Source organism: Anolis sagrei, chromosome Y (genome assembly GCF_037176765.1).
Source record: "Anolis sagrei isolate rAnoSag1 chromosome Y, rAnoSag1.mat, whole genome shotgun sequence".
Lineage (NCBI taxonomy): Eukaryota > Metazoa > Chordata > Lepidosauria > Squamata > Dactyloidae > Anolis > Anolis sagrei.
In genome coordinates this window covers 73,029,425-73,049,417 of record NC_090035.1, presented here as the reverse complement: position 1 = coordinate 73,049,417, position 19,993 = coordinate 73,029,425, and the positions used below count along the sequence as shown (strand labels likewise).

The 19,993-nt window shown below is 42.1% G+C and overlaps 1 protein-coding gene across 1 annotated transcript in view; it reads left to right on the top strand.

Moving 5' to 3' along the window:
* The first annotated feature begins 78 nt into the window (after positions 1–78).
* Positions 79–19,993, top strand: part of LOC132780037 (exosome complex component RRP46) — a 37,214-nt gene continuing 17,299 nt past the window's right edge. Inside the window, exons 1-3 of the mRNA XM_067462434.1 lie at positions 79–232; positions 3,092–3,205; positions 10,344–10,465. Coding sequence (XP_067318535.1) covers positions 79–232; positions 3,092–3,205; positions 10,344–10,465 — 390 coding nt within the window. The remainder of the gene's footprint in view (positions 233–3,091; positions 3,206–10,343; positions 10,466–19,993) is intronic.

Below are 19,993 nucleotides of genomic sequence, written 5' to 3'. Positions count from 1 at the left end.
ACTTTTGTTCCTCGCTTTAAAAGTGGGCGGAGCTTAGCGCTAAGCGGCTTCTCATAGGCTGGTCGGTAAATTCCCCGGATGCGGAAGCGTCCAGGGGAGACACGTGGGTGGATTGGCGCGATGGAGAGCGAACAGAAGAAGTGCGATTCTGGGGATCTTCCTTCCTTGCGCCGAATCGTGTGTGAACAGGGACTGCTTTCCCGTCCCGATGGCTCCGTTTCCTGGATGCAGGGTCAGCCCTGGCTAATAATAATAACAATAATAATAATTATTATCCCTTCTGCCCTTCTTTGGGGCTGTCTCTAGGTCAAACTTAGGGCCTCCCAAGTGTTTTGGACTCCAACTCCCAGCATTCCTAACAGTCTCAGGCCCCTTCCTTTTCCCCCTCAGCCGCTTAAGCGGCTGAGGGGGAAAAGGAAAGGGCCTGAGACTGTTAGGAATGCTGGGAGTTGGAGTTCAAAACACCTGAGGCCCCCAGTTTACCCATGTCTGCTTTGGTGCATCTACACTGCAGAATTAATACAGTTCGACACCACTTAAACTCCCATGGCTCAGTACTAAGGAAGTTGCAGTTTCTCTGCCCAAGAGTGCTGCTTCATCAACTTTACAACACCCAGAATCCCATAGCTTTGAGCCATAGTAGTTAAAGTGGTATCAAACTGCATTAATTCTGCAGTGTAGATTCATCTCCTTTTGTTGGCAAGTGAAGACATTTATATTTTGAATATTTTTTTTAAAAAAAATTCCATTTTAAGAGAAAACGGCATGGTTTTAAATGTGACTGCTTTTTAACTTTTGAAAGTGTAGTTTAATTTGTATTATTATTTATTAGTATTATTATGTTTATTTATATTATTATTATTTATTAACTTTATTTGTACCCCGCTAGCATCTCCCGAAGGACTCAACACGGCTTACACAGGCCAAGGCCTCAATAAAACAACAGCATAACAAAACACGTAACTTAAAGCAAATCAAACAATAAAACAATAGCAGTAAACAATAAAAATAGTACACCATAACACAATAAAACTAGGGCCGGGCTGAATGTAATGGGTACAGATTAAAAAGTGCTGGGTGTGACAGGTGGATGTAGGATTAGGGTATGTGCAATGTGCAGACCATCTTAAAACTGATAAAGTGCATCTGTGACATGTTGCTGGAGTTCCTATTCTGGAAAGGCACATCGGAACAGCCAGGTCTTCAAACTCTTCCTAAAGACTGCCACTTTTTGTCTCCAAAAGGAGACTCATGGCCCTTCTAGGGCCCTTCCACACAGTCATATAACCCAGAATATCGAGGCAGGAAATCCCACAATATCTGCTTTGAACTGGTTTTAAAAAATTCTTATTGTAACTGTTATGGATTGGCATCGTGTCAGTGTCCAATGTAAGGCATTGAATTTTGCCTGCTATTTGTAAACTGCTTTGAGTCCCCCCTAGGGGTGAGAAAAGCATTATATAAATACTATAAATAAATAAAAAATGTGAGATTTTTCTGCCTTGATATTCTGGGGTATAGGGCTGTGTGAAAGGGCCCTGGAAGGGGCCCCAGGCAAACCCTGTAACCCAGGATCTGATCCCAAGTTTTCTGCTTTAAACTGGATTATATGAGTCTGCACTGTCCGATAATCTGAGATAAACAGAAAACCTGGGATCAGATCCTGGGATATAGCACCTGTTTGGAAGGGCCCTCAAAGCAGCTATCATTAAAACATTACAGTACAGTGGGTTGTTGTAAGGTTTTTTGGCCTATATGGCCATGTACTAGAGGCATTCTTTCCTGACGTTTCGCCTGCATCTATGGCAAGCATCCTCAGAGGTAGTGACCTCACAACCTCTGAGGATACTTGCCATAGATGCAGGCGAAATGTCAGGAGAGAATGCCTCTAGAACATGGCCGTATAGCCCAAAAAAACCTACAACAACCAAGTGATTCCGCCCATGAAAGCCTTCGACAATACATTACAGTACAATTTAAAATAGACCAACATAGAAATATTAAAACAGCATGAAACATAATTAATTTTAAAAACAATTCAGATTAAATCCATTAAAAACATAGTTCTGGTATTGGGAATAGGGAACAAGTGTTATCAAATGTTTGAATGCTGCATTTTTAATAGTCCTGTGCAATGGTTTAAACCCTTGTGCCAGCAGGACTGCTGATCGAAAGGTTGGCAGTTTGAATCCAGGGAGCGGGATGAGCTCCCATCTGTCAGGGACATGAGAGAAGCCTCCCATAGGATAGTAAAACATCCGGGCGTCCCCTGGGCAATGTCCTTGCAGACTGCCAATTTTTTCACACTAAAAGCGACTTGCAGCTTCTCAAGTTGGTCGTGACATGGAAAAAAATAGTCCTGTGTTTAATTCTGTTAAGTGTTTCTATGCTTTACATTTTAATTTGCACATTGTATGGTTTGTATTGTTCGTTAGCTGCTTTATGTCTTTTTTAGGAGAAAAGGAGCGGGAAATAATAATAATAATAATGTGACTCCTCTATTTCCCAGATTGGAAGTCCTTTCCACAGAACCCCATTCTTAGTCAGCTCTCCCTCATATAACCTATGTAGTAGTAGTAGTAGTAGTAGTAGTAATAATAACAAAACTACTTTGGAGACATACACTGTGAAATTAATTCAGTTTGACACAACTGCCATTGTTCAATGCTTTGGAATACTGGGAGTTGAGAAGGCTAAAGTCCTTGTAAAACTACAACTCCCAAGATTCCACAGCATTTAGCTGTGTCTCTTAAAGTCAAACTTATTTCTACAGTGTGCCCCAGGACTCAAATCCCTACTGGGCTGTGAAACCCGCCGCGTGACTTTGACCAAGTCATACTCTCTCAGCTTCAGTGAAAGCCAATGGCAAACTTCTTCTGAACAAATCCTGCCAGAAAACCCTGTAGTAGCTTCGTCTCAGAGTCACTATGACTTGGAAACTACTCCAAAGCATACAACAACAACATTAAGGATAATTTGACTCCACTATATAATGTTTGCTTTTTTATATGTTTACTTAGATGTATTGTTCTGCTTTGAAATAAGCTGATTGATCATGTTTGCCCTATTCATGGTTTCTTTGTGTTTTTAGGAGACACTTCGGTCCTTGCTGGTGTATACGGACCTTCAGAAGTCAAGGTCAGCAAAGAGATCTATGATAAAGCCACCTTGGAAGTCATGCTGAGGCCGAAAGTGGGCTTACCTGGTGAGAATCATCTGTTGCAAAAATATAATAATCATAATCATAATCTTTATTTATACTCCGCCATCAACTCCCCAACGGGAACTTGGAGCGGCTTACATGAGGCCAAGCCCAAACAACAAATTACAATACAATGAGATACAAATTGCAATAAAATAAACAACATAACATTAAAGTATAAAACATAGCATCAAAACTAAAACTGCAGGACTAATCAACATAAATCCCACACCTAACCACCAAAAAAAATTGTACCCTCCCCCATTTACACACATATCTAAATGAAGAAATATTCATCCAACTGAATTATCGTGAGCATGGAACTATTTTAAAGTTTTGGAGTTCACATAATTTTTACTAAAACTATTAAAATTGGAGAATTTTTGTGTGTGTGTTCATTCGTTCAGTCGTCTCCGACTCTTCGTGACCTCATGGGCCTGCCCACGCCAGAGCTCCCTGTCGGCCGTCACCACCCCCAGCTCCTTCAAGGTCAGTCCAGTCACTTCAAGGATGCCATCCATCCATCTTGCCCTTGGTCGGCCCCTCTTCCTTTTTCCTTCTACTTTCCCCAACATAATTGTCTGCTCTAGGCTTTGCTGTCTCCTCATGATGTGGCCAAATTTTTTTTACGATACAGTATAATCAAAATGCCTCACACATGTTCAAACATGTTATAAAGTTTCCTCACAGTTACTGCTATGCTTAAAAACAACAGACGTGCTTTCCCCAGCTATGATCACTTAAATATATAAATATATAAATATATTAAATATATTTGAACCTCCACATTTGTAGGTTTGACGTTGTGGTTTTGATTACACTATGTACACAATTTGAAAAAGTTTCTGTTCCTGGTTTGAAAGTGTTATTTCTGTTTTAATTGTGCGGTACTTGTGAAAGTAGTTATTATACTCCAGAATCGTTGTTTTTGTAGTTGCCACAAACAGCCTTGTATGTTGAATTGGTTGAGAGACTTGATGAGATATTCATTGAAAAACTCTACCAAAATGTGTTGTAGGATGTCTCACAAAAACGTTTTTACAGTTTAATATACCTATTTCCATGTTTTAATGATAGAACCAATTAGGAAATGACATTTATAACCTAGGAACAAAAATCATGTCTCATAGTGTATTTCATGGATTTGATTCTAGATTCTCCCATGCAGAAGTGGACCACAAATGGTGCATCTACACTACAGAGTTAATACATTTCCACACAGTTTCCATGCCATGGCTCAATGCTATGGAATCATGAGAGTTGTAGTGTTTTAAGGTCTACAGCAGTGTTTCCCAACCTTCCTAATGCCACGACCCCTTAATATAGTTCTTCATGTTGTGGTGACCCCCAACCATAACATTATTTTCATTGCGACTTCATAACTGTAATTTTGCTACTGTTATAAATTGTAATGTAAAATAATAATAATAATAATAATAATAATAATATTTTTTTAAAAAACTTTATTTATATACCGCTCTATCTCCCTGAGGGGACTCAGAGTGGTTCCCAAATAACATCACAAAACATACAGAGTAAAAACAACATAACCAATTTGGCCCAATTCTATCGTTGGTGGGGTTCAGAATGTTCTGTGATTATAGGTGAACTATAAATCCCAGTAAATAAAACTCCCAAATGTCAAGATTCTATTTTCCCCAAACTCCACCAGTGTTCACATTTGGGGAAATTGAGTATTCTTGTAGAGTTTGGTCCAGATTCATCATTGTTTGAGTCCACAGTCATCTTTGGATGTAGGTGAACTACAACTCCCAAACTCAAGGTCAATGCCCACCAACCCTTCCAGTATTTTCTTTTGGGCATGGAAGTTCTGTGTGCCAAGTTTGGTTCAATTCCATCGGTTGGTGGGGTTCAGAACGCTCTTTGATTGTAAGTGAACTACAAATCCCAGCAACTACAAGTCCCAAATGTCAAGATTCTATTTTCCCAAAACTCCACCAATGTTCACATTTGGGCATATTGAGTATTCTTGTATAGTTTCGTCCAGATCCATCATTGTTTGAGTCCACAGTGCACTCTGGAAGTAGGTGAACTACAACTCCAAAACCAAAGGACACTGCCCACCAAACGCTTCCAGTATTTTCTCTTGGTCATGGGAGAACTGTGTGCCAAGTTTGGTTCAATTCCATTGTTGGTGGAGTTCAGAAAGCTCTTTGATGGTAGGTAAACTATAAATCCCAGCAATTACAACTCCCAAATGACAAAATCAAAAAAAAAAATTGAGTGAAGGACATACATTGGGTTGTTAGGTGTGTGTTGTCCAAATTTGGTGCCAATTGGCCCACTGGTTTTTGAGTTCTGTTAATACCACAAACAAACATTACATTTTTATTTATATAGATTATTTATTATTTACAGTATTTATATATCGCCTTTCTCAACCCTGGGAGGACTCAAAGCGGTTTACACATAAATAATGGCAAGATTCAATGCCTTATGTTGGGCACCGATACGATGCCAATACAAACAATTACAATAGTAAAACCACAATTAAACATATATCACAATTAAAACCATACATCAGCAAGCAATAAAACAATAAAACAGTCTCGTCAGTATGTTTGCCATTGTTATGTTTGAATCTGACCTGAGTTTTTATTATTATTATTATTATTATTATTATTATTTTGTCATGTCAGGAGCAACTTGTGAGACTGCAAGTCGCTTCTGGTGTGAGATAATTGGCTGTCTGCAAGGACGTTGCCCAGGGGACACCCGGATGTTTTTTGATGTTTTATCATCCTTGTGGGAGGCTTCTCTCATGTCCCCTCATGAGGAGCTGGAGCTGACAGAGGGAGCTCATCCGCGCTCTCCCTGGATTCGAACCTGCAACCTGTTGGTCTTCAGTCCTGACGCCACAGGGGCTTAACCCACTGCGCCACCGGGGACTCCTCAAAATAATAATAATAATAATAATAATAATAATAATAATTTTAATTATTACTATGTTTTATTTTTTTAATTACTATGAAGCAATTTTTGCTCCTGTATCTTATACCTGTTTTAGTTTTGCTTTTATATTTAGCCTCATTTTGCCCCTGCAATGTTTTTGGTTGAACAATAAAGCCAAACCACTGGGTTTTAGTACTTTTATTTACAACACAGCAATATCAGGCTGTTTTGTGCCCAAATTTGAGGATCCTGGAGGCTTTGGAGCACAGCAGAAAAGCACCTATTTGATTGTTTCTGCATGACTGCCTGGATCTCTATAATCCCTCTACAGTGCTATATAATGTAGTTTGAAACTGCTTTATATTGTCCATGTGAACTCATATAACGCGGTTTAATATCACAATACCGTTCGGAGATGCCTGGCAGGTACACAACAACACATTTAGCATTCTCACCAGTCCTTTTTCCCGCTCCTTCTCAGCTGGAAACCCGTGCAATCAAAAGGTGAGCTGAGCTGTTATGAATTCAACGAAGTGGTCCATCTGGAATCCTGCGGCGATGCCATCTGGCTATCTTGTTCCCTCCGCAGGGAGCCCCAAAACGAAAAATTACTGCTATCAGAGGGGGGCGAAAAGTATGAAATTCTCATCTTACTTCCCTCTCTTCCTGCTGAGACTTTTCAATGCCTTGAAGCCTCCAGGGGGTCTTGATTGGCTGTGAATAATTAAATTAAGAAACAAAAAGTTTAGTCCCGTTCTCCCGGATACAAATCGCTTTCCTTTTTTCTCCCCCAAATTAAAGTGCTGCTGATCTTATTTGCAGATTTGATGGTATTAGGATTAAACGAAATGCGATTTTTGTATGTATGCCTTTAGGGCTTATTTACTGGAGTAGTTTTTGAAGTGCCTTTTCACAACAAAAAAGGAACACCTTTTCCTTGTCATAGAAATCTTTGCAAGGCCACAAGATCTAAACCAGCATTTCTCAACCTGGGGCCGGGACTCCTGGGGGAGTCGCAAGGGGGTGTCAGAGGGGTCGCCAAAGACCACCAGAAAATACAGTATTTTCTGTTGGTCATGGGGGTTCTGTGTGGGAAGTTTGACCCAATTCCATCATTGGTGGGGTTCAGAATGCTCTTTGATTGTAGGTGAACTATAGATCCCACAAGTACAACTCCCAAATGTCAAGCTCTATTTTCCCCAAACCCCAGCGGTGTTTACATTTGGGCATATTGAGATTTCATGCCAACGTTTGTCCAGATCTAACATTGTTTCAGGCCACAATGCTCTCTGGATGTAGGTGAACTACAACTCCAAAACTCAAGGTCAATGCCCACTAAACTCTTTCAGTATTTTCTTTTGGTCTAGGGCAGTGTTTCTCAACCCGGGGGTCGGGATGCGAGTGGGTGTCAGAGGGGTCACTGAAGACTGTCAGAATATACAATTTTTTCTGTTGGTCATGGGGGTTCTGTGTGGGAGGTTTGGCCCAATTCTATCATTGATGGGGTTCAGAATGCTCTTTGATTGTAGGTGAACTATAAATCCCAGCAACTACAACTTCCAAATGTCAAGGTTTATTTCCCCCAAACTCCACCAGAGTTCACATTTAGGCATATTGAGTATTCGTGCCAAGTTTGGTCCAGATTGATGATTGATTGAGTCCACAGTGCTCTCTGGATTTAGGTGACCTACAATTCCCAAACTCAAGACCAATGCCCACCAAACCATTCTAGCATTTTCTGTTGGTCATGGGAGTTCTGTGTGCCAAGTCTGGTTCAATTCCATTGTTGGTGGAGTTCAGAATGCTCTTTGATTGTAGGTGAACTACAAATTCCAGCAACTACAACTCCCAAATGACAAAATCAACCCCCCCCCCTCCAACCCCACCTGTATTCAAATTTGGGTGTATCAGGTATTTGTGCCATATTTGGTCCAGTGAATGAAAATACATCCTGCAGATCAGATATTTACATTACGATTCATAACAGTAGCTAATTGACAGTTATGAAGTAGCAACGAAAATAATATTTTTATGGTTGGGGGGGTCACCACAACATGAGGAACTGTATTAAGGGATCGCGGCATTAGGAAAGTTGAGAAACACTGGTCTAGGGAGTTCTGTGTGGGAAGTTTGACCTAATTCTATTGTTGGTGGGGTTCAGGATGCTCTCTGATTGTAGGTGAACTATAAATCCCAGCAATTAGAACTCCCAAATTACAAAATCAATACCCCCCAACCACACCAGTATTCAAATTTGAGCGTATCAGGTATTTGTGCCAAATTTGGTCCAGTGAATGAAAATACATCCTGCATATCAGATATTTACATTACAATTCATAACAGTAGCAAAATTTCAGTTATGAAGTAGCAACAAAAATAATGGTATGGTTGGGGGTCACCACAACACGAAGAACTCTATTAAGGGGTTGTGGCATTAGGAAGGTGGAGAACTACTGGTATGGAGAATATGGAGAGTATGTGCTGTGTGCTTTGAGCTCTCTCTCTGCGTGTGTGTCAGAAGAGATGTCGTGTTTTAATTGGTTTGGTCCTAATGCTTTTGTTTATTTTTTGAGGTATGTGTGTATGCACCATCTAATTGTTGCCTTTGTAAGGACACCCTGAGTCCCCTTTGATAGTGAAATAAAATAAATATGCAGGCAGCCTCCAAGTTACAAACAAAATAGGTTCTGTAGGTTTGTTTTTAAGTTGAATTTGTAAGTTACAACAAGTACACTTTTTAACTGTAACTCCAGGTACACACACAAACAAGTTTTGAATAGCATAGGGAAGGTTTCACACCCCTGTGGAGTTTGTTTTGCTGTTGATGCCTCTGTTCAGAAGATTTCACCTCACTTTCTGTTCCTGTGATAATTGGATTTTGGAATATTTCTACTCTTGTGGAAACAAGGATTGGTGATAAAACTTGTGTCGACTTATTCTGTGACGGCTTCAGGAAACTTGTTCATCATTGGCAGAAATGTATCCAATTGTTTGGTGATTATGTGGAAAAGTGAATAGTGGTAGTGAAAAAGCACATTCTATGGATTATTTCTGTGTTTGAATTATTAAAATATTCCCATCCAAACCCAAGTTACAAAGGTGGAGGCATTACTTTTCATTCAACCCTCCCCCATACACACACACAGTAGAGTCTCGCATATCTAACCTTCACTTATCCAACATTCTGTATTATCCAACACAGTCTGCCTTCTGTCTGGATCCACCACAGCTGTTTCAATACATTGTGATGTTTTGGTGCTAAATTCATAATACAGTAATTACTACACAACGTTGCCGTGTATCGAACTGCTTTTTCTGTCGATTTGTTGTAAAACATGATGTTTTGGTGCTTAATTTGTAAAATCATTACATAATTTAATGTTTAATTGGCTTTTCCTTAATCTCTTATTATTATCCAGCGTTTTTGCTCATCTAACATTCTGCCGGCACATTTATGTTGGGTGAGCGAGACTCTATTGTATATTTAAATGATCAAGGGTCTGGAGAACAAGCCCTATGAGGAGCGGCTTAAGGAGCTGGGCATGTTTAGCCTGGGCATGTTTAGCCTGAAGAAGAGAAGGCTGAGAGGAGATATGATAGCCATGTATAAATATGTGAGAGGAAGCCACAGGGAGGAGGGAGCAAGCTTGTTTTCTGCTTCCTTGGAGACTAGGATGCGGAACAATGGCTTCAAACTACAAGAGAGGAGATTCCATCTGAACATGAGGACGAACTTCCTGACTGTGAGAGCCATTCAGCAGTGGAACTCTCTGCCCCGGAGTGTGGTGGAGGCTCCTTCTTTGGAAGCTTTTAAACAGGGGCTGGATGGCCATCTGTCAGGAGTGATTTGAATGCAATATTCCTGCTTCTTGGCAGGGGGTTGGACTGGATGGCCCATGAGGTCTCTTCCAACTATGATTCTATGATTTGTGTGTGTGTGTGTGAAACCTTACTTGCATAGGAAGATGATTGCTTTCAGTCTTAGAGTTCAATCTGCACTGTCAAATTAATTCAGTTTGACACCACTTGAACTGCTATGCCTCAAATCTTATGAACTGTAGTTTTACAAGGTCTTCAACCTTCTCTGCCAAGGAGTGCTGGTGTCTTGCCAAACTACAACTCCCATAATTCCATAGCATTGAGCCATGGCAGTTAAAGCAGTGTATATGCACCCTTTGTTTCCTATAGGCTTATTGGGTTGCTCTTGTTTGTTGTCCCCTTTTTCCAGGTGTCTATGAAAGAAGCAGAGAGCAGATGATCAAGAAGACATGCGAAGCAGTAGTTTTGGGTACGCTACATCCCCGGTCTTCTATTACGATCGTGCTTCAGGTCATTACCGATGCCGGTTCAGTATCCTTTGATGGCGAAAGGGGGTTCTCCTTTTCATGAAAACGCTCCCAAGGACAGCTTGCTTTTCATTTACATTTGGTTTTATTTATTATATTTATTTTGTCTTATTTATTATCCTGATTTTAGAGTTTTTAAAAAAATACTGGTAGCCAGATTTGGTTCATTTTCATGGTTTCCTCCTTTCTGCTGAAAAAAAATCTAAAATCAGGACAGTAAATAAAGAGCAACACTAAAAAAACAATTGAATTCCAAACAAGAATCAATCAGGGCCATCTAGCACTTTCCAACAAAGGATTTCCCCTAGGCAGGAAATAACCAGGCTTTGAAGCTGCAAGGCCATTCAATGCTAATCAAGGTGGCCCATGGCAACATTCATACTTGCCTCAAGCAAACGAGTTCTTTCTCACACACCCCCTGGATACACTGGTGTATGCATCTAACACCTCCCAACAAAGGATTCCCCCAGGCAGGAAACAGCCAGGCTTTGAAGCTGCAAGGCCATTCAATGCTAATCAAGGTGGCCCATGGCAACATTCACACTTGCCTAGAGCAAACGAGTTCTTTCTCACACACACCCTGGATACACTAGTGTATGCATCTAACACCTCCCAACAAAGTATTCCCCCAGGCAGGAAATAGCCAGGCTTTGAAGCTTTAAGGCCATTCAATGCTAATCAAGGTGGCCCATGGCAACATTCACACTTGCCTCGAGCAAACGAGTTCTTTCTCACACACACCCTGGATACACTGGTGTATGCATCTAACACCTCCCAACAAAGGATTCCTCCAGGCAGGAAATAGCCAGGCTTTGAAGCTGCAAGGCCATTCAATGCTAATCAAGGTGGCCAATGGCAACATTCACTCTTATCTCAAGCAGACGAGTTATTTCTCCCACCCTGGACATTATTCCACTGGTGTATAAATCTCACTTGCCTAGTTTCCAACAAATCTCATAACCTCTGAGGGTGCCTGCCATAAATGTGGGCGAAACATCAGGAGAGAATGCTTCTGAATCATGGCCAGACAGCCTGAAAAACTCACAGCAACGCCACAACAATAATAATTGCAGTTTGACCCCACTTTCACTGGCCTAGCTTAATGCTCTGGGGTTCTGGGATTTGCAGTTTTACAAGGTCTTTTGCCTTTTCTGCCAGAGAGTTCCATTGCCTCACCAAACTCCTAGCATTCCTTAGCATTGAGCCATGGCAGTTAAAGTGGTGTCAAACCGTTTTAATTCTACAATGGAAATGTACCCTTAGTTCCAAGTGGGGAACTATTTTTTGGTGAAGTAAGTAAAGATTGGGTTGTTGTAGGTGTTTTCGGGCTATATGGCCATGTTCTTGAGGCATTCTCTCCTGATGTTTTGCCTACATCTATGGCAAGCATCCTCAGAGGTAGTGAGGATTCTTAGAGGTAGTGAGGTAGTAAACAAATTGTTATAGAGTGTAGATACACCCTAGGAATTTTTCCTCTTGGTTACTGTGAGTTTTCCGGGCTGGATGTCCATGTTGCAGAAGCATTCTCTCCTGACGTTTCGCCTACATCTATGGCAAGCATCCTCAGAGGTAGTGAGGAGGTAGTAAGTAAAGATTGAATGCAAATGTTTGATTGCGGCCAATTGGGGGCAGCAGTGCTCCAGAGTCCCCTTTTTCAGTGCTTTTTAGATTCTTCAAATCCTCCAGAAGCTATTTATATGCGGTTTAATGGGCAGAAAACCACAGGATTGTTTTGCTTCTATGGGACACATCTGCATTAAACAGCTTCTCTTTGCCTGTTAGATTCCATAATGCAGGCAGTCCCTGAGTTACAAATGACTCATAGATAAGAACAGGGTCCTGACACAACAGGACGTGAGAGAAATCTGTCCCTTGGAAGGGAAATTCACTCCTGGAAGAGTTATTATCATGGGGGAAAGGGGTCTCCCCAAAGCTTTATCACCAATTCTTGTTTCCACAACAAGCCATTTCTTCCCAAAATCAAATTATCACAGCGACGGAAAGTGAGCTGGAATCTTCTGAACAGGGGCTGTCTGTAGCCTCCAATAATTCTTCCTCTGTACATGAGGCAAGGCATAGTGGACAAGCATACAGACACAAAGTTGTCTGTTCTGCTCCACAGTCACATAAGGTGTGAAATTCTTTTAGGTCATGCCATTTTGCCAGGTTGTCTTTTGATCTGTATATTATTATAAAGTTATAATATAAAGAAGAACAACAAAGTTAAACACTTGTGATTATATTGTCCTTTGATCAGAAGCTGGCCACTTGGAGTGCCTCTGGTGTTGCTCTTAGAAGGTCCTCCATTGTGCACGTGGCAGGGCTCAGGTTGCATGGTAGTAGGTGGTCTGTGGTTTGCTCTTCTCCACACTCGCATGTTGTGGACTCCACTTTGTAGCCCCATTTCTTAAGGTTAGCTCTGCATCTCGTGGTGCCACAGCACAGTCTGTTTACCGTCTTCCAAGTCGCTAGTCTTCTGTGTACCCAGGAGGGAGTCTCTCATCTGGTATTAGCCTGCCACTTTTGGACTCTTGCTTGCTGGGGTGTTCCTGCAAGTATCTCTGTACATCTTAGGAAGCTGTTTCTTGATATAAGGCGTTGGCTTGCTGGCTTATATCCGAACAGAGGATAGGCCGGAGATGTCACTGCCTTGGTGCTTTCATTACAGGCTGTTACTTTCCAATGGGTGTCTGGTGGTGCAATACCGGCTAAACAGTGTAATTTCTTTAGCGGTGTAGGGCGTAGATATCCTGTGATAAAGTGGCATGTCTCATTAAGAGCCACATCCACTGTTTTAACGTGGTGAGATGTATTCCATACTGGGCATGTGTATTCAGCATCAGTGTAACAAAGCACAAGGGCAGATGTCTTCACTGGGTCTGGTTGTGATCCCCAGGTTGTGCCAGTCAGTTTTCGTATGATATTATTTCTAGTACCAGGAGCATCCAGTGGCGCAATGGGTTAAACACTTATGCTGGTTGGACTGAAGACTAGTAGGTCGGAGGTTCGAATCTGTGGAGAGCACGGATGAGTTCTCTCTGTCAGCTCCAGCTCCTCATGCAGGGATGTGAGAGAAGCCTCCCCAAGGATGGTAAAACATCAAAACATCCGGTGTCCCTTTGGCAATGTCCTTTCAGAAGGCTAATTCTCTCACATCAGAAGCTACTTGCAGTTTCACAAGTTGTGCCTGACATGGGGGAAATATATAGCACCCATGTTTTGCTTGATATTCAAGCAGTGCTTTTTATAAATCAGAGCATGGTCTAGAGTGACTCCCAGGTATCTGGGTGCGCTGCAATGCTCCAGTAGGATTCCTTCCCAGGTAATCCTCAGAGCTCGAGATGCTTGTCTGTTCTTAAGATGAAAAGCACTTTAGATGGATTAGGAATCACCTTGTTTTCCCTGCAGTAGGCAGTAAGAGCACCTAAAGCTTTGGAGAGCTTCTGTTCAACTATTTCTATGCTCCTTGCTTAAGTGGTGATGGCATGATCGTCAGCATAGATGAAACTCTGTTCTGGCAGTGGCTGACGATTTGTGTAAATGTTGAACATTAATGGAGCAAGCACCCTCCCCTGAGGCAGGCCGTTCTTCCGTTTTGCCATCTGCCTCTCTGGTCCTGGAACTCAACAAAAAAGCTCCTGTTTTGTAGTAGATTTCCTAGGAAGCGAGTGAGGTGGTAGCCATATGTAATATTATATATAATTTCTCAGGAGAAGGAGATTATTTACAATGTCATAGGCTGCTGACAGGTCTATGAAGACAACTCCTGTAATCTGCTTCTGAACCTATGAACCCATCTTCTTTGTAACGGTCTGTACTGAACATACTGGTCAGCAGCTAGTTTTGTAGGTGTCCTACCAGTAACGATGCATTGAGATCACACTTTCTTGCATCCTGCTTTATTTAAGGGAGCGAAAGGGAGGGAGAAAAGAGTTTGTTTATATGGTGGAAGAGGGCCATCCCTTTATCTCTACCGTGGAAAACCCTGTTGGAATCAAGATGATTGGTAGACAGCTCTTCCTCTTGCTTGCTTACTTTTATTCCTCACCCACCCTCCTTTCCTTCTTCCCTTTTAGATAGGAACACGATAGCCAGGAGCTAGCCCTCCGGCAGACAGATTTGGCCCAAAGGCTATATACATCGCTGACTGCTAACCCGTTATGAAAGAAAAATATTAATGCCATGTTAACACTTCCTTGCATGGAACTGCAAGTAAATCTTTTCAGCAGCTCAGTTTGAAAATAAACAAAGCTACAAGCCATATGTCTCCAATGCCATTAAGTAAAAACAGGTCTTGTGGAGATGGCATTAATATTCTCCAGGCAACATGGGGCTCTGGAATGTGGATGGAAATGGCCAATGTAATCAGAGGCTGGGAACCATGTGGGCAAAGGAAGAGACAACTCTACCTGAGGGCATGTTAGTGTCTGTCTGGGATGTGCTTGCTGTTTGTTGGGATTTTTCTGGTATCGAGACACATAAAACTCAAACCAAGCTAGAGCCATTGGTGGGAAAGAAAAGTTAAGTTTCTGTCCAGAAGGAAATTGGGATGTTTTTCTATCTGATCTACTGTGATTATTATTATTATTGAGACCAAGCATTTGAGGTTGCAGACAAAAGAGGACTTTAACAAAATGGAGGAGTGTCCATTCTCCTCCCCATGTCCCCCAATAATAATAACAACAGCAACAATCCCAGGTGACAGCAGGATTGCAGAGAAACAACAGGAAATGCTGACACAATATGATGATTTAAAGATCGAACTGCAAAGACTCTGGCACAAGCCAGTCAAGTTGGTCCCAGTGGTGATCGGCACACTGGGTGCAGTGCCTAAAGACCTTGGCCTGCACTTAAACACAATCGGCACTGACAAAATTACCATCAGCCAGCTGCAGAAGACCACCTTACTGGGATCTGCACGCATTATTCCTCAATACATCACACAGTCCTAGTCACTTGGGAAGTATCCAACGTGTGATCCAATTCAGGAGCCAGCAGAGTGTCTGCTGTGAACTCATCTTGTTGCGTTTCAAATAATAATAATAATAATAATTGTTATTATTATTATAGGATTTAATCATCGAACTGCAAAGACTCTGGCACAAGCCAGTCAAGGTGGTCCCAGTGGTGACTGGCACACTGGGTGCAGTGCCTAAAGACCTTGGCCTGCACTTAAACACAATCGGCACTGACAAAATTACCATCTGTCAGCTGAAAAAGGCCACACTACTTGGATCTGTATGCATTATTTGCTGATATATCACAAGTTCTAAACACTTGTGAAGTGTCCGATGTGCAATCCAGTACAACAGCCAGCAGAGTGATCTTGTTTGCTGTGTACCAATCGTGTTGTGTGTTCAAATAATAATAATAATAAGTTGACATGATATGAGGATTTAAAGATCAAACTGCAAAGACCCTGGCACAAGCCAGTTAAGGTGGTCCCAGTGGTGACCGGCACACTGGGTGCAGTGCCTAAAGACCTTGGCCTGCACTTAAACACAATCGGCACTGACAAAATTACCATCTGTCAGCTGAAAAAGGCCACACTACTTGGATCTGTATGCATTATTTGCGGATACATCACACAGTTCTAGACACTTGTGAAGTGTCCGACGTGCAATCCAATACAACAGCCAGCAGAGTGATCTTGTTTGCTGTGTATCAACCGTGTTGTGTGTTCAAATAATAATAATAATAATAATAATAATAATAATAATAAGTTGACATGATATGAGGATTTAAAGATCAAACTGCAAAGACTCTGGCACAAGCCAGTTAAGGTGGTCCCAGTGGTGACCGGCACACTGGGTGCAGTGCCTAAAGACCTTGGCCTGCACTTAAACACAATCGGCACTGACAAAATTACCATCTGTCAGCTGAAAAAGGCCAAACTACTTGGATCTGTATGCATTATTTGCTGATACATCACACAGTTCTAGACACTTGTGAAGTGTCCGACATGCAATCCAATACAACAGCCAGCAGAGTGATCTTGTTTTCTGTGTACATGTTGTGTTTCAAATAATAATAATAATAATAATAATAATAATAATAATAATAATAATAAATTTTATTTATATTCTCCCCTAGGGGAGCTGTTGGGTAATGTGGAGTCTCCAACTGTTAGCCGTCCGACGTGGCACTAGACACCTAGAATACTAACAACAGGGACTCAAAGGTTTAAGGCAAGGCAAAGCCTCAGGGCTAGAGCAGACCAGCAGAAAGTGCTTGGCTGTGGAAGAGGAGCATGGAAATCACAGAGGAAAGGAGAGAGGATGCTTCTGCTTCTGGTCCTGCCTTTTTCCTCCCTTTCCTCCCTCTTCCTCCTCTTTGTCTTGCATTTTTCACTTATTGGGAGTGGAGAGAGAGTTGGGGAGCACTCCTTTAATTGAAGGGGAAATGCTGGAGGAAAAGGGGCACGTTGGATAAGATGGAATGTCGGATAAGCGAAGGTCGGATAAGTGAGACTCTACTGTAGTATATATTATACATTATATAACTAGCTGTATACATTATATAACTAGCTGTACCCGCCACGCGTTGCTGTGGCCAACCTTCCCTCCCTCTTTCTCTCCTTCTTTATTTCCCTCTTTCCTTCCTTCCCTCTTTTTCTTTCCCTTCTTTCTTCCTTCTTTACCTGTTTCTTTTCTCACTTCCTTTGCTTTTTGGTTCCATCCTTCCTTGTCTCTTTCCTTCCTTCCCTTCCCTCTTTATCTCTTTCGTTCCTTCTCTCCTTCCTTCCTTCCCTCTTTCACTTTTTTATTTCCTTCTCTCCTTCCTTCCTCCTCTTTCTTTCCTTCTCCCCTCCTTTACCTCTTTCTCTCCCTCCTCTCTCTCCTTCCTTCCTTCTCTACCTTTCTTTCTTTCCTTCTTTCTCTTCTTCCCTCCTTCTTTCCTTCCTCTCTCTCCTCGCTCACCTTCCTTCCTTCTCTACCCTTCTTTCTTTCCTTCTTTCTCTCCTTCCCTCCTTCTTTCCCTTCTTCTTTCCTTCCTTCTCTCCTTCCTTCTCTACCTTTCTTTCTTTCCTTCTTCCCTCCTTCTTTCCCTCTTTATCTCCCTCCTTCTTTCTCTCCTTCCTTCCTTCCTTCCTTCTCTACCCTTCTTTCTTTTCTCTCCTTCCCTCCTTCTTTCCCTCCTTCTTTCCCTCCTCCCTCTCCTCCTCTTCTCCCTCCCTCCCTCCCTTCCTTCTCTACCCTTCTTTCTTTCCTTCTTTCCCTCCTTCTCTCCTTCCTTCCTTCTCTATCTTTCTTCCTTTCCTTCTCTCCTTCTTTCCCTCTTTCTCTCCCTCCTTCTCTCCTTCCTTCTCTCCTTCCTTCCCTACCCTTCTTTCTTTCTCTCCTTCCCTCCTTTCCCTCCTTCTTTCCCTCTTTCTCTCTCTCCTTCTCTACCCTTCTTTCCTTCCTTCCTTCCTTCCTTCCTTCCTTCCTTCCTTCCCCCTTTTCTGTGTATGTGTTTTGTGTGTATATATACATATATGTGTATATATATATGTGTTTGTGTATATATATGTGTGTGTGTGGTTTTGTGCATGCATTGTAATGTATTTGGAGGGGTGGGGTGGACTTTTTAAGTCCCTTCCACCATGTTTTTTCCGTGTTTTTATGATGGACACTCATTGGCCTGATAAATGTATTGTATCCAAATTTGGTGTCAATTTGCCCAGTGGTTTTTAAGTTCTGTTAATCCCACAAACGAACATTACATTTTTATTTATATAGATAGCAGAGCAGGAGAGAGTTGGGATGATTGTGGATGAGGGCCAGGGGAGGCCAAAGCCTTTGAACGTAAGCCAGGGAACTGTCCCAGTCGTATGGCTCAGCAACCTACGCGGCTCCTTCCCGTCATCCTAGACCTTTTTGTGAGACGTCTAGAATATATTAGAGGAAATCCCTAAGCGATTGCTATCCCAGTAGACCTAGCTTGGGGTGGATCGTGATCAGGCAAAAGAGAGTCTCAAGCTGATGCCAAAATGTCAAAAATTTGTAAGAAATAGTACTGCTGCAGTCTCTGGCTTCACATTCTTTGCGGCACAGTCGAGTTTAACTCCAGGGGCTGCGGCGTTTTATTAAATCTGAATGCCTAATGCTTGAGAGAATTGATTCGGCTTCATTTGCTCCCACAGCACTTGGCCGGGACTGATTTCACAACCTGGCGGGGAAATTACAGCCAAATTAATCGGGGGTCTATTAATTTAGATCCCTGACTGCCTTTCCCGCTAACGTTATGGAGCTATAATAATTTCTTCCTCTGCTTTAATTATAAGACATCCATCCTGGCAGGAGAACAGGGCTTGCAAAGGAGCACTGACGTGGGCTGCGTCCACATTGTGGAATTAATGCAGTTTGACTCCACTTTTGACTGCTGGGGCTCAATGCTATGGAAGTTTGGTGCGGCACTCTTTGGTGGAGAAGGCTAAAGACCTTGCAAAACTAAAATTCCTGGGATTCCATAGCATTGCTTTGCAGTCTTCCCCTTCCTCCAGCTCTTAAGATCCAACATTTCGTCGTCTCTTTTCCCTAGGCTTGCTTTTCCTCGTTAGTCAGCCCCGGATAACGAGAACTGCCAGGCCTTCTTTCCATCTGCTGACGCTGGCTGATTAACCTGGAAATGCAGAGCGGCAGGAGCAAGAGGCTTTGAGTTTCCCCTATGGCTCAGATCTTCCTTCTTTTCACATAGGCTAGCTCTATATAAATATTTAATATATATCTATAATTCCCAACCAATTTTTTTTTCCTGGTGTCTTGGTTTGGAGGCCTATTTCTGAGGCTATTTGGGATACTGATCCAGATAATTGTATTGGATCGGCTCTAGTTTCTTAGATATGGTTATAATGGCTTTCAATGGGCGAGCAGACAAAGAGTAGCATATGCCGTATGTTCTGTATCTCACAAATTAGAGCTGATAGGGGGAAACTGGTGCCATTTTGGAATAAGCAGGTCAGGGTCCGCAGGTGGCGCAATGGGTTCAACCGATAACTGTTGAATCTCCTGTCCTAAAGGTTGGCAGATCAAAGCCGCGGGCTGGGGTGAGCTCCCACTGTTAGCCCTAGCTCCTGCCAACCTAGCTGTTCAAAAACATGCAAATGTGAATAGATCAATAGGTACTGCTTCAGCGGGAAGGTAATAAAGGCAGCCATGCAGCCTCGACTCCACAGTGTTCTCTGGATGTAGGTGAACTACAACTCCAAAGCTCAAGGTATTGACCACCAAACCTTTCCAGTATTTTCTGTTGGTCATGGGAGTTTGGTTCAATTCCATTGTTGAAGGAGTTCAATAATGCTCTTTAATTGTAGGTGAACTATGAATCCCAGCAGCAACAACTCCCTAATGTCAAGGTCTGTTTTTCCCAAACTCCACCAGTGTTCACTTTTGGGCATATTGAGCATCCGTGCCAAGTTTGGTCCAGATCCATCATTATTTGAGTCCACAGTGCTCTCTAGATGTAGGTGAACTACAATTCCAGAACTCAAGGTCTATGACCACCAAACCCTTCAAGTATTTTCTCTTGGTTGTGAGAGTTCTGTGTGCCA